At 35.5% G+C, this 20,945-nt stretch overlaps 1 protein-coding gene across 1 annotated transcript in view; it reads right to left on the bottom strand.

The window, feature by feature from the left end:
* Window positions 1-2,928: 2,928 nt before the first annotated feature.
* Window positions 2,929-20,945, bottom strand: part of LOC128990027 (protein jim lovell-like) — a 68,901-nt gene continuing 50,884 nt past the window's right edge. Inside the window, exons 3-11 of the mRNA XM_054412239.1 lie at window positions 17,278-17,444; window positions 16,135-16,306; window positions 13,133-13,420; window positions 10,280-10,447; window positions 8,934-9,104; window positions 7,195-7,264; window positions 6,274-6,297; window positions 5,549-5,644; window positions 2,929-4,770 (exon numbers count right to left, since the gene is read on the bottom strand). Of these exons, the coding sequence (XP_054268214.1) occupies window positions 4,085-4,770; window positions 5,549-5,644; window positions 6,274-6,297; window positions 7,195-7,264; window positions 8,934-9,104; window positions 10,280-10,447; window positions 13,133-13,420; window positions 16,135-16,306; window positions 17,278-17,435 (1,833 nt within the window). The 5' untranslated portion in view covers window positions 17,436-17,444 and the 3' untranslated portion in view covers window positions 2,929-4,084. The remainder of the gene's footprint in view (window positions 4,771-5,548; window positions 5,645-6,273; window positions 6,298-7,194; window positions 7,265-8,933; window positions 9,105-10,279; window positions 10,448-13,132; window positions 13,421-16,134; window positions 16,307-17,277; window positions 17,445-20,945) is intronic.

The raw sequence follows: 20,945 nt of genomic DNA, 5'->3' as shown, positions 1-20,945 counted from the left end.
CAAATGAAAATTGTAAAGCCGCTTGAAAGTGAAAAACACATTTGTTGAAGAAACCAAAAATAAAAAATCAAAGTCTTAGAGTTTAACATATTAGCACACAGCCATAAATTAGTTCCATGAACAAAGATTGGGTTTATACAATATACAATAGAATTACTTAACTAGCTATTAAATTATATTACATAATAAATAACTTAATGTACATAATTAAAACTTGTCACTAGGCTTGCAATGAGTATCTGAATTGTGCTATCCCGACCCCGAACTATCTACATCTAGATCAGCATGTTCTTGTACAATAGAGTATGAAAACATTGAGGTCTTAGAGGTTCTTGGAACGCAAAATGTGAAAAGCCAACATAAAACGTAGATAGTGCTTTGAACATTGGTTGTTTGACAGAACCTACACAATAACCTAACAAAGGTAAAATTAACAATGTGATGTATATGTACAAATAAAGTTTGTTCCTTGACAAACCAAAACTCTAACTAACAAGCAAGTTTCCTATAAATAAGTTATACAATGATGAACAAATCAAATATTGCACATAGTTAAATTAATCGTGACATTATATGCCAAAAGTTAAAATTATCAAACAGCCTGATGTTTATAATGTGCGGCCATTGTTCTATGATTACTATGTACTGACTGAATGAACTAATCAAAATATATTAGATTATTTTAAAATTTTCAAAAGCTTTTACAAACTATTAAAATGTTACTTGCGATATGTTTGTATCCATTTATTACAAGATTACATGTTATTGATTGCTTTCCCTTGATTGTTTGATAAAAAATAATCATGTAATAATAATTAAATCGGTTCATAGCTTTTAAAGAATTGTAGCCGATTCATTCAGAATGATTAATTAAGTCAGTTCAATAAAATAAAATAAAACTCTTATGCTTTTAAATAAATGTATAAATAATTTTAAGTATCAATGAAATTGTGAACATAGTCCACCACAAATGGGCAGGCATTTATGAATGGTAAAACCCTTCTTTCAAAACCTAAAACATAACAATTACGTCTTTTGTAACAGTAATGTATACAGTTTATTGTTTAAACTATTTTGGTTTGTGAACAGGTTCATAGCAATGATAGAAAACAACTGTTAAGGTACCGTAACTTATTCTACTTGGAAGCATGGAATGTATGTAATGTAATAAATAATTATCATCAAACTGTAACGTGTAAATAATAGTTGATCTGTCTGAGCATAGAGATACATTTTGACATTTCATACCAGCTTTTAAAAATTATTGTTGTTAAAATTAACCATTATAATAATAAAATTGAACATGGGCAAAACTGCTTTACAAAAAGTTATTATATATGTTGAATCAAATATCAAAGATATTTATGGGTTTTTAAATTTTTTGTTGTTACCGCATTCCATAATTTTTTGTTTAGATATTTACTCAGAAAAGTCAGTACCGGTACCTTTTGATGATTTTAAACTGGACCAAACAGTCCTTGACATGTAATTGTGCTTTTGGCGTTGACCAATGAAACACCTGATCCCAGTTGGTAACAAAATTACACAGTTGAGTTCACTTCATTCTAATAAAAAGTATTCATCTGTCATGATAAATTGATTTATTCTACTCTGATCAAAATATATTTGCATAATATGTTTGCTCTACTATGTTGATACCACTGTAAAGTAAATAACTTTGGTTATGAAATGTCAAGATGATGTTAAACTTATGCTAAATACCTGTATATCTATTGTTAAAAGGCCATCCCCGATGAGGATATATACCCTGCAAGTGTTGTATTATTTCATGTTTGATGTAAAAATATAAAATAATCATCTAGTAACATTAATACATTGGGTATATTTATAGCGGTAATGATTGTTTGTAAGGGAAAAACAATAGCTTTCAAAAGTCGACAGCTTGACCTAAATAAATCGCTCGTTATAGCTATGTAATATATATATAAAATATTAATATAGGAATGATTAAAGTAGTAAGTATAACTGAGGTTAGTTCCATTTAATTATCACCAGCTTCACTGACAGTTTGTGGTAAAGAAAAACCATTGTCTTTGTAACAATACTTAGAAAACTGAGTTACCTTTATTTGAAACACAATCACTTTTTCTGACGTGTTGAATGATGTAATGTTTTGGAAACTGGTAACATCCTACATACATACAGCTGGTAACATAAGAAGAAACAAACTAATAACACCTAAGTAATATTTGTAAGACTTTACATTCTTAAATAATATTCGTCTTAACGCTAACCGAAACACATTAAAGATTCAAATAGATTATCTACATTAACAATTATATTTATCACCATCGATTCATTAACATCTGATCACAATAATTTATTTATATAAGTATATATTACTATACATCGATAATACTCGTATATCTAGAGTATGTTATAATTTATTCACAGTTGCAAAGTTTAAAACCCTTTAATCACAATGGTGGACATCGGGTCGAGACAATCGTCCGACCGTGAACTCCCGGAAACACGAGTCATCGGGATGCCATCTAGTGGACAATACTGGAAAATACTGTGAGTTTCCCCTAACACTAACCTGTAACTAGCGAGAAAACTTAAACCTTAGAACCTCTATATATATAATATCTGCAGGAACTGTAGTTTGCTTCAGTACAACTCAAAAATAAAATTACATATTAAAATATTAACTTGGAACATTGGCATATTGCAGTCAGTCTTGTAGGTTCAATAGGTAGAACTAATTGGTGGGAACGGAACCGACATGAGAAACAAGAACAGTTATTTTTAATAGTGTTTGTAATAGAGACTGGGAAAAAGTAGTACAGCTATGTCAACAGACATGTTAGTATGATGTAAAAGGGGTAAGACTTTTTGTGACAATGATAAAAGTAAGGTATAATTGCTATTAAAACTAAGAAACGCAAGAAGTGTATCAATAATATTTTTGCTCCTTTTACTTTGTAAATTTATTATTAGGCCATTTCCATATTTCATTTGCTGATAATGAAATCACCAGTAGATATATATGAATTTATTACGACTTTAGGTGAGCTCCAATTGATATTCTCTTGTAGCCATCAGAATGAATAATGGAGTTCACTAGGAATTTTAAAAAACCAACTCTTAAGTCGTGAGTTTCTTTCAATCAATCGTAACAAGATAGTCATAGGTTATTATAAATTTAGAATATTTCTTATTGTTGTCTTCTCAAATTGTTATACAATGAGAAATTTAATGATTGCTACATTTTGAAATTATAGTTCAAAGCGTCAAATTCCAATAAAACACCAATTAGTTTTACTTATTAAATTCAGTAAACAAATGAATTTGTCTACTTAATATATTGAGGAAGAATAAATATATAATGTAATCAGTATATATTTAAACTCTCATTATGTACTGAAAGTCTGCTGCAAAGAGAAATCTTTCTGCGACTTTGGAAACATTAACGACAGAATGCACAGTCAACATTTCTCTCAACACTAAACTTTCCTTTTCTTAGTAAAACTATGTATTAAAATTGAGAGATGTATAACATAGGAAGCACAACATTAATAGTACCAACTAAAGACCGTTGTCATCAAAGGAACCCAAGTGTATCTGGAGGAAAATGGAGAAGCTGAAATTTTGGTTTCAATCGTATTGTAGGGAACGATATGGCGGGTGAAACGCTGTCGCATGACATGTTGTATATTGTATAAAAATATCATATTGTAAATGTTGTTGTATACTCGTATCGTAAGTATAAGAATAATATCACTGGTCTAGTAACACCTATAAAACTCTGAACAAACTGTAAATATGTGAGGTCATGCGACTACGTTTCACCCGTTTTGATCCAGAAGTCCACAAAACATTTAGCAAAACCCATTTGTCATTTGGTAAGTCGGAGAAGATATCACTTAACTATACAAAAACAACGGTCCACTCACATCTCTTTGTTTGTCCTAGCTGTAGTTAATTTGTTATATATTCGAGTAATTATTTAACAGAGTCCACTGAGTCTTTAGCGAGAACTGTGCCTCGTTCAGTTGAGGTGAGAGAACCTAGCCATCAGATTGGAGAACGCCTCGTATCAACAATCCGTGAGCAGCGCTTGTCAGTCCTGACCGTTCTGTTCCTCGTGGTGTCTCTGCGTCTGCTGCTGTGACTGAGACTGCCCTTGCTGCTCTCCCTCGTCTTCCTCCACTGAGTTGTTCTGCAGGTTCATCTCCTCCTTGGAGAACTCCATGTTGGCCGGGCTACTCCTCACCTCTTCCTTCCCATAGTCCATCGGGTTGGGAAGATTCCTGTGGTATTCGTCCTTGACATAATCAACAGGACCCGAGTGGTCCCGGTTTTTCTCAGATTGTGGTAAAAGATGGACCATTCCTACTGGAACAGGAAAAGACGCACCAAAGTCAGGATAGAAATTCGGTGACGGATAAGATCCCGGGTTGAACCCCGGAGGTCCTAGCATCAAATCCGGCTCGGGTCCTTTGAGGTGATGTTTCGGCGGTGGGTTGTTATTGTTCGAAGATAAAGGGCCCAGCCCTAAGATATCCAAAGGGCCACCGACGTCTCCAAAACATTCTTTCTTGAGTTGTTCGAGCTTGAGGGACTTGCCGTACTTGCCTCGAACGTACATCAGGAGACTGTTGTAAGGGATGCCAAAGATGCGTGAGGCCTGGGATGTTGTCATCTTCTTGTTCCACACGTGCTGCAGAGCTTCCGTCAACTCTGCGTTGGTCCATGAGCGAGGAGGTCCTCCCCTTGGCGCACTGTGCTGACCCTTTGGTCTTCCCACTGCAACAACAAATCAAACATGTACAAATGAGCAAAGTAATATAAAATTAGTAAATATTGAATGCAAGAAAATCCAAAAATACTTTTTTTTTTTATCTCAAAGTAGCGTAAGGCAATTAGTTTTAATATTTTCACACGTAACAAAGAGTGGTTAAAAATCACTACTGCTGCATAAAAACTGAACAACACCTATTCAAGAAGACTAGTGCGCCTGTTGCTCGAATTCGAGCAATTGCAAAGTATTACATGCGTTATTTCAAACGAATAACAGTCATGATTTTCGATGACTTAAAAGAGTCAACTCAAAGATAATGTAACTAATGGAAATACTCATGATGTACATAACCTCCTAAAGATTCAACTGTAAACTGTTTCACAATACATTTAAAAAAAATGGGCTACTGGATTGATATTTCTAATCACTTGTTTAAAAATCAATCACTCCACTCCAGTAATCGTAACTGAAAACGAACTCACTCTAAAAACGAACGCTCCTGTGTATCATGTGTTTACTGTGAACAGCTGTAATTAATAACAATTATTCATCTTTTGAGTAAACAAAATCTTTTCTTCATTAGAAATACATTGTGATTTCGATGACCAGTGGGGCAGAGCCAAAAGACTTTTATTACATGAATTGGTGAAAGGGGGCATCTACACAGAAAATACTTAATTTTGACACATCGTTTGTAAAATTTCGTCCATTATTAACGGAGGAGTAGTGTTTCGTTGAAATCGCCTTCACGTATTATATATAGGGATTCTGTCTTACACTTACTCTTCTTTTTAACTGCCATTTGATGGTTTTCACCCCGATGGTCGGTGAAGTCATTGAAAAAGGAATTTCGACAGCTCTCCATTCCAGGGAAAAGTCCTGTGAATATATCATATCTGTTAGTGTCAATTTAAAATACATGTAATCAAGCATTCAATATCTTCTATAAGCATTTCATCAAAGTAAAATGTTAAGCTCTCTCTCTACATTGCAAAACTACAAAAGTTGTTCATTGGTAGTAATCCAATTTTCACGACCTTATTTAAAAATCTTGACAGTATCTTGTAATAGTAATCTGGGCTACCAATGTTTCAAGTCCTCCCCAACACAACAACAAATAAACTTGTAAAAGCTCTTTTGATATGGATATTATAATTTTTGTACAATTTTATCATAGTGATCAAAGTGAAGGACTGTTTCATGGCAATGTTTTATAGCTTTTCTTGGCTAGGAGATGGAAGTCAGAAAACATCTCACAAGAAACAAAAAAAAAACAAAAAAAAACAAAGAAAACAAGTCACTAAAACTAAACTATTCAAAAACTGAATATAGTTAACTGAAATCCATTTAAAAGTTTTTCAAATCTCTATAACCACTTGGGTACACAGACTATTTTATGAAAGGCCATGTGATAGAACAAAAAAAATAGTTTATGTAAAAGTATAATTGAAATCATTATACAACAATTTTAGAACTGTATATTGGTTGTTATTAGAAACTTTACTCACCAAAGTGTGCATCTAGCGAAAACACTGAAACAAAAAAATGTGTATCAAAGTTATTGAATAGAGTATTTTTAATATTAAACTAGAAACTTAACTCCAAAAGTAACACATTTGGATTCATTATGAGAGCCACAAATTAATGAAGAAGTAAACATTAACTGGCGTAAGTTTTTTGAGGGTTATTAACTCATTTGACTTTTTTGAAAAATTAACGCAAAGCAAACTTTTTTGCCTAAATGCTTTAGACTCTTTCAGAAACTTGTTAAGCTGATTGCATGTTTTTCTGCATACTATTTTACTAAAAGAATACCAAAACATTAATATAATACCGTACTAATAATAATACCGTATAATATGAAATGTTAGTGATTTCTCCAAAACATACGAACAACACAGTTAAACGAAAGTTTAGACATAATTAGTAAAACTCACTAATCGAACATTTCAATGACAAAACAAATGACCAGCAAAATAAATGACAGCTAAATTATTTTAGCAACTTTCTATCTTTGTTACCGGTATTCTTCTATTTGATATATTTAATTACACAAAATATTATGTTGCATAATGATGAACCCTATTGCACTGTAAAATGTGTAAAGGGCAATTAAAGATTCTTCTTCTCATTACTACAGCTACAATTACTACTATTTTTACACCAAGAATGAAAATTATCTTTTCCCTTAACTCATCCAGTGCCATAGCTGGGGGGGGGGAGGTCCGGGGGGGGGGGGTTCAGACTTTCAGAGGGAGTGCTCTCGCACCCCCTTCTGACTATACCCCCCAGACCCCCTGGTCAGTCGACCTCCCCCATTTTGAAATCCGGGCTACGTCACTGACTCCATGAAAGAATCAATTATTAGATATGCAATTTTCAAAATTAGTTAAAATTTTAAATATACTGTAAAACCAAACACTACTTACTGTGAGGTGGTGTTAGGGACAAAGCTGATATGGAAGTCAGATGAGGAAAAGAGGAATTCTCAAAGGTCTCCTGAAAAATGCAATGCACGGTCACTGATTGCTCTCTTCTAGAAACTCATTTTTTTTTTTAAATTTAATAGTATATTTTTATCATAATAGTGCAAAGTAATATCATGTGGCCAGGCGCAGGAAAGAGCCGAGTGCAGAAATGCATCTTTGCTTCAACATCCTGCTTGAAAATGAAACAATGTAGCATAGCTGTCATAACCTATGTTTATGATTTATTCTTCATAGTTTCATTAAAAATTCCTTATTGTATCCACTAATTTACTTTTGCCGCAAAAGTCACCTTCAGGACTAGCAAAGTGTATTATTTTTGAGATCTAGCAAAAGAGCCATTCCAAAACTTTCTTCAAACTTTGTGGGTTTGTCTGAGAATGTGAGGAGAGGCAAATAAATCATCACCCAAAATCATATTCAAACAATTTCCAGCATGTGCTTTACAGAAATCCTACACAGAGGCAAGCAAAACTCTTGAGACTCTACTGCTATTTTAATCCCTAATTTTTACTCTACCTGTCGTCACAATGTATAGAATATCATAATTCATAGAGTTATAACACTTTTTCTTGCTAGTGATCAAGTCATAAAAAGGAAAAAGTATCACATGGAATCCTTAAAATTTGATACTAATAAACAAATACCGATCATTAGCACAGTGTTATATTGCTGTGGGCTGATAATTCAAACATTTCTCTTTTTACTCTCATGACTACAGTACAACTGATTCGCTCATGTGACTTGTATAAGTAGAATAAGTTTTGAAAGGGGTTGCAACTCTATGTCAACAAATGGAATGTAAAAACATAAAAAGTCCAACAACACCTAATTATCACGGTTATCAGTCACATATAGGTTATCTGGTACAGTGGAAGATTAGTTTATGGTAATCTTCACATAACCACTTCTGTGCTCAATTTACTGTCTACTGCCGTAGTGTATATCCGTATTAACCTCTTGATACTAGAGTAGACAGTCCATCAAGATGGACCAGCTGTAGCCAATTTTTTATTTAAATAGAACTTAGTTAAAGGACCCACTCACAGAGTTTGTTATGGTCAAAATACTATTTTCTTTCTTATTTTTTTTATAATTTGATCATTGTTGTGGCATACAAGAAGCTACATGACAATAATATGAATGCCTGGTTGATAAGTAGTGTTTCCACACGTATAATTTTTATCCTAAAAATGGGATTTTTATATCATGAGCGCATTTAAAACAAGATGGGAGGTAAAAAGGAATTTTTGGCTCTGATCCAACCTTACCTCTATTTTAGATATTTTTTCTGATTTGCAGTTTAAAATATACCCAATTAATTGAATAATTGCTGTATGTACAGCACGATAGCTAGGTTTAATAAGCTATGTTAATATGATACATCAAAAAGATCACTCGGGATGGATTGAGATTAATTAATAACTTTTATAGTATAAAACGGAATTTTCTCATACACTAAAGCAGGATAAAACATTATTTTATCGACCTGAAAAGCGGGATTTCTGATTTGGTCGTGTGGACACACTGCTGGTTGTGTGTTGTTGCTGTATAGGGTACAGTAAGTGGCCCATTCGTTCAACTTGATGAAATAGACGGTGTATACAACAGTATAGACACCATAGTGAGGGAATGCCTAGTTCTATCAATACAGTACTCAAAGGAAATGTCAGATGACTCACTTGTTTAGGTGTTGTTAGACTCACATGTGGTGGGGGAGGTAGGCTCGTGATGGACTCTGAGGTAGGGGTGGGAGGTTCAGGTCGACTGTCCGAAGGTGTAGTCGTCAACTCCATCGGCTGGTTCTGACTCGAGTCTGCAGCGTCCGAGTCCTCACTTTCAATCTTCATTGGCTGTAATGGATACAGGTTACATTAGAAAGAGGTATTTTAATGAGATATTAGGTGGGGAAGATATTCATGACTTAACCCTAGAGCGGGCGCTTGCGGAGTTTTCCTCCGCACTTGTAGTGTTTGTTAATATAAATATGCATAATGGGTGTCAGCAGTCGTATCCGTCTCTACACTTCACACAGGATATCCTGGATATGCCTCTAAGCTATACTTACCCCCGAATTCCTCCTCATTTTGTTGTCAGCTGCAAGTCAGTGACGCGGTGTAAGTTTGCGGAGGTTTACTCCGCTTGCGCCCTATCGCGTAAGTCCTTAGCGCAGAGTGTATTTCCTCATGCACTCTTGTCAAACTGCGTGTATATTTTATACATACATCATTATAAACTAGTTTTAATGTATTATTTCATTTATAATTATTATCAAATATATTTTGTTTGCATGTATATGTATAATTGCATTATTGCGGAACAAAACTCCGCAAGCGCCCTCTCTCATAACATACCTTTATACTAGAAAATTGCTCAATATGTTTATTTGAAATATTACTCATATTAAGTTAAACAAATAATGATATTAACAAAGAAATGATGTTACTGATTAGGTTGTTCAACACTTACATATAATATTTCGTTCTAACAATGAGTAAAATGGGTGAAATTTATGCTATTTAGTGTTGCGGAATAAAGCTTCGCATGCGCCCGCTCCTGTTTTACTGGTGAAGCGCCTCCTCGAGGGTTAATAATAAGAACAATTTTAAGGTAATGGAGACTAAATCATTTCTTACCCTCCAGACAGCTCTCGTGTGAAAAAATAAATTGTATTCACTTAACGGTATTGGGAAATTGCTCCAAACCTTTTATATTCAAAATGGTATCAGAGAAAACTATCCCATCCCATCAAACCAATAGGGTTTTCAACAATTAGAAGGTGTAACAAGTATACCATTTGTTAGAAATTCACTCACTTTACTACTCACACATGAAGTATCCTTAATCATGTATTACTGCCACATATTTGAAGAATGAAAAGGTTTGAATTAAATTGATCATTTTTTACGACCCATGTAAGTTAAGTCATGGAATTTATCAACTCGAGGTAAACAAAATGTTTTGGTATTCTTTTGTGAATCACAATTGTCTCTGTAGCTTAAAATATATAATATAAAAGGCTGCTCACGTTATTTACACTGGAAGGGGATGGGCTGAACGCCACCCTGTTGAGAGGTAGGTTGTTGTTGTTCTTCTTGATGGACAAATTCTCTGCTGCTTCTGTGTCTGGCGAGTTTGGCCCCTTGGTAAGATCTTGGGCCCCACATATCTCCCCTGACCTTCTTCTTGGTCTGGCCTGAAAACAAATCCAGGTTTGAATCCGTTACAGTTATAAATACAGTCAACTTTGATTAAAACTGGGTGGGCTCTGCCACCGGCCATGGGAGAATCGAACCCTAGAAAGTAGAAAGACCTTAGTGCTACACTCAACATTGCAACACGTTAGTCAACTCAGCTACCTGTCACCATTGACCGGCCAGAACGAGTGCTACTAAAACCTGAATGGGACACTAGCACTTGATGGTGAGATTCAAAGAATTACTTAAGCACCAATGGGTTAGCAGCACAGCCTCCGCAGCCGGAATTGCCAAGACAAACTACATTAACATTAGTAACACCATCATGAACGGTTGAGTTGGGTCCTTCCACTAACATTAATTATAGTCTAAGAAAATTGACCTATGCATGTAGAACTACCACATAGCTACATTTAAATGGTGTCTTGCACTAATCGATGGTGTCTAGGGCAAATTCCAACACTGTCGCTACTCGTAACCTCCCTCGAACTCCTTTCCCCCCTCGCAATAACTTACTACAATTAAACTGGAGAAAGACACTTGCTGTGTGTGATAGGTACAGTGCTGCCACTCAGGCCCTTCCTTGCTTGTCACAAGTATATTGTTCTAACTTGTACGTATGCGCATGCAGAGTTGAAAGAGCATGGGCGTCCCATAAGCTAGTTTCCTCTATACCTTACTTCCCTGTGGTACCGTACTCATCAGTGCAACATACTAGTCAATTCAGCCACCTAGGTACCATCAGTCAGATGGTACAAGTGCCGCTTAAGTCTGAATTTGACACTATCGCTTGTATGTGAGACTCAACAATATACTTAAGCGTGTGCCACTAAATCAAATGAGGTTAAAGGGTTAGTTGATTGCATTATTCGGTTAATTTATAGTATTGAACGATGAGATAGTGAATTATCGCAGGTCATTAACTCATTCATAATTTTTAGGAGCAATGACCAGAATAACAGTACAGTAGACTCCCTCTTATCCGAACACCTTTTAACCAGACATCGGTTTAACCGGACTACACTCGGCGGAAATGACATCTCTTTAACAGGACAATTTTTATCAGCACATCGGTTTAAGCGGACTAGATTGGTAGGAAGTGGGCGGTACTGAAACGACTGTTCTCGTGGGAAAGATTTGAGACCAGTGATCATGTCTCTAAACGATGCTCTCCTAAATTTAAGTTAAATACTGTATGCAGTATGCATTTAAACGGTCCGTTTAAACAAGATTTTTGAGACATCAGTTTAACCGGAAAACCGACTATCCGGACTGGCCTCGGTCCTGAGAAGTCCGGATAAGAGGAAGTCTACTGTAATTATTATCATGCATAAACTTATCAACATTTATTGCAATATTCATTCATATAATTCCCAGTTTTAAATTAAGTAATTTTAAAAAGAAAATAACACAGGTTAAGACCTTTTATGCTCAAGATTGACTTAAAAAACTTTATTTCATAAACCGAAATTCCGCCAGTAATTGAATTCATGGGAATTTATTTCAGCTACCCAAAAACTTTTGAGTCGCGATACTCACATGGTGATGAAGCAACATAACTTGCGATGAGGAAAAAGTGGTTATGAAACTTTGTCCATTCTAATGAAATAAATCAAATAAGGCACCGGATGAACAACAAAAGACTGTTGATCTTCTAAGACAAAGATACCTCAGACATGCAAGCTCGATTTTCAAACTCATTCATCAAAATACTTTTTTAAGTTATACATGATTTTTTAGCTGTTTAATGTAGTACGTTATAAAAACAGTATCTCAATCACACTTTTGATTTCATTGCTTATGTATACAATGTATCCTAGCACATAGGCTGTGATGAGGCCAGTTGGGGGGTAGGTTACTTGCTTCAGGTAACTTGAAATACATTAGACGCAAGTAACCTGCCTTGAAACCTGCCTGCTCTACTGGCCTCGTGTAAACGGCTATATGATTGTTCATTCTTCCGTTTTGTTATAATACAGCAGGAGATACATACTTTTTTGTGAGAGCTGTTAGGATATAATGGAAGCTGTTAAAAATATGGATGGCTATATATACAACATAAAGAGGTTTTTGGTACCCACAGTAGCCAAAAATGAGGGTTAGAGAGCAACGCATGATTTAGAAATGTAACAAAAATTATATGTAATAAAAATTAATTAAATCTAGGAAATTTCAAATTTCAATTTAAAGAAGAGAAAGGTAGGAAAATTGAATTTGTATTTTATGCAGCCAGAAAAAGAGTATGGCAGACCAATATATTAGGATTGGTATATCCTGAGATTATAAATGACGCTTACTACTCAATTATTGATCACTATACTGCTATACCACTGTTTGCATGATGCTATTACTATTACCATTGACTATATAACACTGACATTGTATAGTAACACTGACATATATATATATACTTGTTCATATTGCATGGTTGCATTTTAAATTGATAAAAACAGACTGAAATACCAACAAAAGGAACCTGAAACATTGTAGGTTCAAATTCAAAGGTCATTGCTATCAAAATGGTTAGCAATTTGGTCTTCGGTGCAAGAGGATTAGGTCCAATTCCTGGCATATATAAAAAATAAAAATTATGGGTTTACATGAACTACTTTACCCTAGAAGTGTTTGAGATTTGACATATTTTTTTTTAATGGATCCCAAATAAAACGGCTGCATCAACTCACCTGTTTCCTACGAGGCAGAGGGGAGTTGCAGTGTCTGTCAGTGAAGGAGATGTGAGGCATGTGAGGCAGCTGCGGCAGCCGCAAAGGTCCATTGTACTGCGGGGACGAAGCGTTGAGACCCGCCGGAAACATGCTGACTCTGGACGAAGGAGAGAATGTACCCCCGCTACCCCCACTCTGGCCTGATGTGTCTCTATCTCTGTCTCTGTCTCTGTCTTTCTCCCTGTCTCTCTCCTTGTTCTCTGGTCCGCACATTGGAATCCTTTCTGTGTGTGCTAGTCCTCGCACCTGTTCAAATTTAACAAAGGCTGTTAAATAATGATATGTTCAATTAACAAATTTTAGGTGGTTTTAGGGGAAGAAATTGATACTCTCCACTTGATCCAGCCTTTAAAACAATAGCTCAAAAGCTGATGTTTTCCAAAACGTTAATCAGCTGCAAAATATAAGTAAAAAAAGTAGTGGGGGAACTTCCCCTCAAACAGTCTAAGTTTTGTGAACAGACTATAGTCGGTAAAATAGAATACCTCTTGTTCAGACACCTTGGATGTTGTCTGAATTAAAAGCTCAAACTGTCAGAAGCCAACTGAATAATGAATGAATATTACACATATTGTGTGTGTTCAAAATTATGAAACTACTGTATAGATGAATTTATATTCATAGAACGTCGATACAGCAGAGCGCGCGATTTAAGGTTCTCCTTTTAATAGATAATGTGATTGATTTGTTACTTAGGATCAGCTGGTTCTTTAGACATTAACCAAAAGTAAAAGCAGAATGATCAAGGACAGCTGGGTCCAGTTTTTAACCATCAGGCGCTTATACCAATGTTTCTGACTTTTCTCAGGACCAAACTGACAACCTCATGATTACTGGGTGAGCCCTATAACCACTCAGTTACCAGCAATGCCAAGGTTACATTAATGGAAAAAGTTAAATAAAATCATTAAATATCTGATACATTTTTATATAGACAAACAAAAGTATGAACCAAACAGATCCAAAAAATGAGAGGATGTCTACTGTTCTTGTAATAGATACAAAAACTATACGTAGATTCTGCCATACTCTAATTATCTGACTTTTGATCCTTATCTCAACCAATGACCACTGACCAGTGCCATACAGCAACAGGAACAGAGTCATGGATCAATCCATCTTTTGGATTGAGAGACAAGCACATGACGAAATATGTAATGTATTGTTCATTAATCATCTCAAGACCTTTTACATGAGACTAAATGACATATCCACCCAAAGCATTGCTTGATATCCAACCGTTGAAATAGACACATTAAAAGAGGGAGGCATAACTCATTATATCTTTTCCTTTTCCCTAGACCATTGTGTTATAGTCTAAGAAAATCAGGAAAACAATTAATAAACATCAGTTTTGGTTGGTAATTTTTCTAAAAATGTTTTTTAACTTAAAAAAACTTCTCCAAAAAAGAAGCCATAGAATGTAATTCAGACGCTGAGAGACAATTGTGGCCCTGAAAAACCTTTCTTAAGGTCGGCGCACACCGAGACAGACGGACTCACGAGAACGGACTCCTGCTGGCAGACGCACACAGCCACAGGAGTCCGCACGCAGACATACTCTCCTTCACCTCGTGCTTTCACTACTTTGGTGCTGTAAAACGGCGTGTGGTGTTGTACAGCCATGATTTTTAAAAAATAAGCAAAACCAAAGAAAGAAACGGAACCACGAGTAGAACAGGATGACAATACCTCACAAGTAGTTGAATAAAATTTAAGGTCAATTCCAGGTATTCCCGGCTCAAAATTTCCAGGACAAAACTTGAAAATCAAAAAAGCAAAACTTACATTGTACTTATTTCAAGTTGCTAGTATATCACAACCTCTTCTGCAAGCTCCGTATAGATTTTTTGCGATCGCAGCCACATCGGTGAACATATCTTTCAATTAGGGCTAAATTTCAGATGATTTCCCGTGATTGTGCAACTTCGGTAATGCATTCCAGCGATTGTGGCAAAATCGATAATGATTTGCGCAACACACCATACAAACTTCTTTCAATGTCGGACATTCATGATTGTTTCTAAAATCGCCGCAAAATATGTAATGATTCTTCGGGATTGCAGCAATTTTGTGATAGTTGCTTGCGATCGATAAAACACCAGGATTACAGTAAAGTTGTATACGTCTCACATGATTGCAGGAAATTCGTGAAAGTCTGTCGCAATCACGACAACATACTTGATGATTTCTCACCATTGCAGCAACAACCATATACATATTTTTGTAATGGCGGCAAAATTTGTAATGATTTACCGTGGTCGCAGAAACAGTTGTGATCATTTCTTGCGATCGCGGAAACGTAGTATTTTCCCCCAAGATCACCATTTTCAACCATGAAAAAAAGAAAATCGGTAAATTCTGGTGGATTTTTCAGCTGCAATCCAAACATTTAAATTTACACGGTTCTTTAAAAAATTCTCGGATTTTTTCCCAATCAACAAAATTTACATACAATTCCCGGCTGGACACCATGATTTATTAAATCACAGCGCACCTAGTGGCAGTGCGAAGAAGTAATGATAAAAACCTCTTTGCACAGAAGGATTTAAAAAAAATCGCCCTAAAGGTGATTTTAAAAAATCCATCCGCTAACTACAGCGGACTCCGGCAGGCCGACGGATTCTTGTGTGCATTGCCACATTTAATATCATGGGGAGCGAATTTTAGTCTGTCCGTCTTCAAGAGTCCGTCTTTCTCTGTGTGTGCAGGCCTTTAGGAGGAATTTTTCCCTCCCTTGTGTCCCCAACAAAACTTAAACCTCTTTTACTTAATTTTACTTAATTGCGAACCTGACATAGTTTTGCTTCAAATTGAGCACTCTCTGTCAATGTGCACGTAACCAAACATAAATTCAACCTCATTTGAAAGTAGGTCAGTTTTCATCCGCGTAATGAAATACACTTCTATAGATTTAGCCTTGACTTGAAAACTGTGTTGAATGACTAAAGATCCCGCACCTGTAAAGATTCAGCAGCTTTGATGAGGGACGTGAGTTGTTCCTGTCCCACGCTGATCTCTCCTCTGTACATGAAGTCTACGATGGCCTGGACCTCCCAGCCTCGCAGATCCTTCAGGACTATCACAGGATGTTTGCATGGAGTCTCTGAGAATATCCTCTCAAAATATGGGCTGAAATAGGCAAACATATATTTTAATTTATTTTTTGTCTTCAGATTAAATTTGTCATTTAGGTCTTATTTTATTAGCACATAAAAAATGAATCCATTATCATTGTTTGCGGTCTCATAGATAAGCCGAAATTTTACTATTACATTACCTATTGAGATGGGGACTCAGGTAGGCATATTTCAATCCAATGAGTGAAGGATGAGTGTTGATTATGAGATGCAAGTTATCTCATTATAAATAAATTAAAATAAACCACATCAGTATGGTTGCATCAGTTTCTAGTCTACCAGCTGAAATACAAGTCAAAGTCCATGTCATCTGTGTAAAAGTGTAACGACTGTATCTGTTTAATCTACATGTTGCTTTTATAAGATTAACACATTGACGAGGGAATTTTTATAATTAATTTATCACTGTAATTTTTCAATTTTGTTTTTGGTATTTTAAACCATATTCACATGAGTGCAGGCCCACTTTTATAAACGGGCAGACTGGGCATATGCCCAGGGGCGCCGGAGGTTTGGGGGCACCCACCGGGTGCCCCTCAACCACCACCTGCCTGCACAAGGAAAAAAGGGGGCACTGCTTTTGGGTTTGCCCAGGGCTCCACTGACCCTTAACGCGGCCCTGCATGAGTGGAGTAGGTAGGTAGATTATCTACCTGTCTCAATTAGTGTATTTCAATCAACTATGCCCCAGTGAACAGTAAAACTGGGAAAAGTCGTAATGAGCTGAACTCATATTACTGCCAGGGTTACATCTTATGGACTTGAATTCTATGTGGTGATTCTTGGATGGGCGTGATCTTGACTAAAATGCACTGAGATCATGTTGACTGCATGAGTTACTTCTAGGATTGAGGAAGAACGAGGTATGTAAGTTACAGAGAGCACTGGTATCCTATTGGTGTAATCCAGCAAAGCAAACGATTGACCAAAAAGTAGACTACGCCTTATTCCGAGGCAGCGTACCTGCAGGCGGAGAGGACGACCTTGTGTGCCTTGAAGCTGGACTCCTCACAGATGAGGGTGACGTCAACCAGGGTCTCATTCTGGAGCAGGGAGTCAAACGCTGTCAGTAGGTGGTTCTGGTGGTTGTTCCAGCGCAGGTTGTAATGTGGCGACCCCATCTCATGTGCCTGCAAACAACATGAAAGTACTAATTAGTAACCTTTATATAGATTTGTACTCTCAATGGTCTACCCATTGCTTATATATAGTGTATGATCTAGCAGTTTGTTTACATGTTTGTGTATTTTCTACGCCTAGTTTTTTTTTACGTTTTAAAAGGGAACGTTCAAACCGTGGTCTTTATTGTTATTATCTAACATCAACCTTTTTGTTAAATAGCATCATTAAACTAATAGCAGGTCCATTTCATATAGACAAAACCAATATTGAATAGCAGATGATCTAAAGTTTAAATGAAATTGGATCTGCAGGCGATCTACAGGTAAAGTCTTGTCAAAAGAAGGAAACACAAGCAGTGAGATCTAAACTATAAGCTAGATTTACATCATATGTAGTTTAGATAAAATGTAAAGTTTTTTTTATTCCCATAAGATTCAGCATTTATAGGATCACTTGTAGCTTGATATACTTTTAAACAGAGCTTAATTTGTTTGTTAGACGGTGGGGAATGGTATTTTTCTGAAATCTTTATTCTTAGGGAACATAAAAAAAATTAATGCTGAGTAATCGACTCCAGCTCTCCAGATGATTTTTACTCCTTAGGGAGAAAAAAATAGCTAATAACCCACAATGCGTGAATTGAAATTGAAAACAGCTATTTTTGCTTCAGTATAGCAATAATTTGGTTTAAGATGCTTTTGAATTTTTGATAGCCTGTATTAAATCAAATTTGAAAATAATCTACCAAACAGAATTTTAAATACCTTTCTTTATACATAATATCCAAAACTCTATGGCGTAATAGTATCAACTACCTTCAAAACCCAACATATGATAGGAACCGAACACCAATGAACATTCATCATTAGTTTGTTGAACATAGAGACATTTTTAAGTAACGGGAGGGACAATATTCTTCAGAGGGTCAACAAAATGGCAACAAAGTAGTTAGACGTGGAGCCATGCTTGTGAATTGTTAAGACCCAGCCTCAAGCACTTGTCCTGGTTCAAGCACTTTACCTGGCCACTTAAAACATTGTACTGGAACAGACTGAGACGGGGAAACTGGAATGAAACTGAGCGACAAATGGAGTTTGACAATGGATCTTTTGTCCAGTTCAATAGTCTATGTTTTATTTTTATCAAGACTTGTATGAAATAGTTACTAATGCACATTCTGTGTTCAAGATTTATAACTGCAAGTTTCCATTTGCATTGTGTGGTGAAAGTCTTTTTAGATTCATGTAAAGTAGTCTGGTAATGTTATTGAGGTGGGACTTAAAACTTTACCCTAAACTACAAACTTCAGTTTTTACTTTCTCTCCCTATACTTAGCATGTAGAGAACAAATGGTTTTCAACAACATTTTTTACTTTGATGATGGGTGAAAATATCTATTTTGTGTCCCAAACCTTGTTCTTTGCAGGTGCTTTTTTTAATTTTTTTTGATATTTTGTTTTTAATGCAATATTTTTTATGATATTTTCCCATGAAATCCTATAACATAACAGAAAAATTTTATTTTCACAAAACTGTCTTGAAAAATTGCGATTGAACACCCGCAATGTTTAACAAATTACGGGTCAATTGCAACTTAAGTGATTTTCCACATAAAATATATCATAGTTCCCACTGCTTGCCTTGATAAGTGTTGTTGAGTTGACAAGCGAATGGGAGAAAGCATGTGTCAGATTGCTAACACCGTTTATTTTTTTTTTTTCAGATTGTTGGATTCTAGTCATATAACATAATACCACACACATCTTGTTAAACGATTTCCTTCAAAGTTTTACGCAAAGTTGAAATGACAGATATTATTAAATGTTATTATTTAGTAATTAATGATTTTCTATTTGATTAGAAGCCCTCCAATAAGTTTCAAGTATTTAAATATTGAAAGGTAATTTTGAAATGTACTAAAAAAATGCTTTAATTTGTACAATTTAATGCAAATTCATAACATATTTTTTACACATTAAAAAAACATATGTTAGAATCTTTTTAATATACCACTACTATTTAATAAAAATCAAAACAACCCCATCAATGACTGCCACACAGTCCATCTTTGGTCAGCTGACTAACCCCGCGTCTTTCAGACTGAAAATCTCTCTAACGATCAGTGAATAGTAAAAACTAACGAAACGCCGTGGAAATAATCAGCGCGTTTGAAGGGAAATTCGTAATTTGGCGCCGGCTTCTGGTTGACGAGACGAAAAAGGTGTTGAATTCGCATTCGTACTTGTACATAATTGCGGCAAACTCTACACCAGTTTGGCGAATTAGACGCGCCGACGAACTCGTTGCAAATGTCAAAATTTCAATTAAAAATACACTGGTTCTAACAGACTCGCATAATGGCAGCGCGCGTTAAGAGCGCTCTAATTACTCTGTACAAAGATTTATACTCTATGGCGCCGCGCCACTTCGTACTCTATGGCGTCGCTCCACTCCGTACTCTATGCTCGATAGTCTATACGCTTTTGTCGTCTCGATGGTTTGATGGTTTTTACACACGTGTGGTCTAATTAATGAGTGTTACTTTCGCGTCTCTTTAATGCGAGTGTGTCGTTTTATTTCGGGGTTTTTAATTTGTCAACATTTGCTTTGTGAGAATCCGTAGGGTTTCTTTTTTATTCTTTTAGTTCCGATATTAAAACGACAAGTATTAAAGTTTGAATACAAAATGTTTTAAAAATATAGACCTAACGTTCAAATTTATATTTTAACATTTTGAAGTACGTAATGTCTTTTATGTGCCAACATCGTGATTTCAGTAGAGAAAAGTAAAATGAATATGTTGCTATTGCGTTATTTTAAGTGAGTTATTAAACATAAGGAAAAAAAGGAATTATGCAGGGCTATGTTTAATTTCGTAATCTCTGAATAAATATTACAATATTCCACATTACATTTTGTTTGGTAGCCATACACATAGATTGCATAATTTAATTTAAATGAAATAGCCCATTTCTTAATTTTTGCATTGTCAAAACCCCTATCAATAAAAACCTGGACATTATACACAATACGTACAACTTGTATATAGGTATTTTTAAATGTCTAAAAGCGCATTATATAAGATTCGCTATACAATTTCCTTAGTGAAAATGCAAATAGAGCTAGAAGTTTATGTACAATATCATAAAGAGCGCTTGTGTGTAATTGTGTCACCTTAACAATAGCATATCGATATAAAGTCATCAACAATATGTACGATAATATCTTTTAAAACAAATATTACTGCCAAAATATCTCATGTTTGAAAATTATAGGGAACATTTTTTTAAATATCCTAAGATATGTTTAAATAACGTTATAAATTATACGTTTCACTGACGTAAATATCCTTTCCATACAGATAAAATGAACATACGATTAGAAGATATAAATTGTACGCAAACGTCGTGTCAGTTTGTCCGTAGTAAACACTAGGATCTGACAGCAAGCCGCAGTCGTACCTGATTATTTCCACGGGTTTGTCTTCGCCGAGATATCTATCTTTTTAT

The sequence above is a fragment of the Macrosteles quadrilineatus genome, unplaced genomic scaffold (assembly GCF_028750875.1).
Source record: "Macrosteles quadrilineatus isolate MER2022 unplaced genomic scaffold, UCM_ALF_1.0 Scaffold_3__2_contigs__length_128488019, whole genome shotgun sequence".
In the NCBI taxonomy this organism is placed as follows: Eukaryota; Metazoa; Arthropoda; class Insecta; order Hemiptera; family Cicadellidae; genus Macrosteles; species Macrosteles quadrilineatus.
Note: the sequence above shows the minus strand (reverse complement) of the source record. Positions and strands in the feature narration are given on the sequence as shown.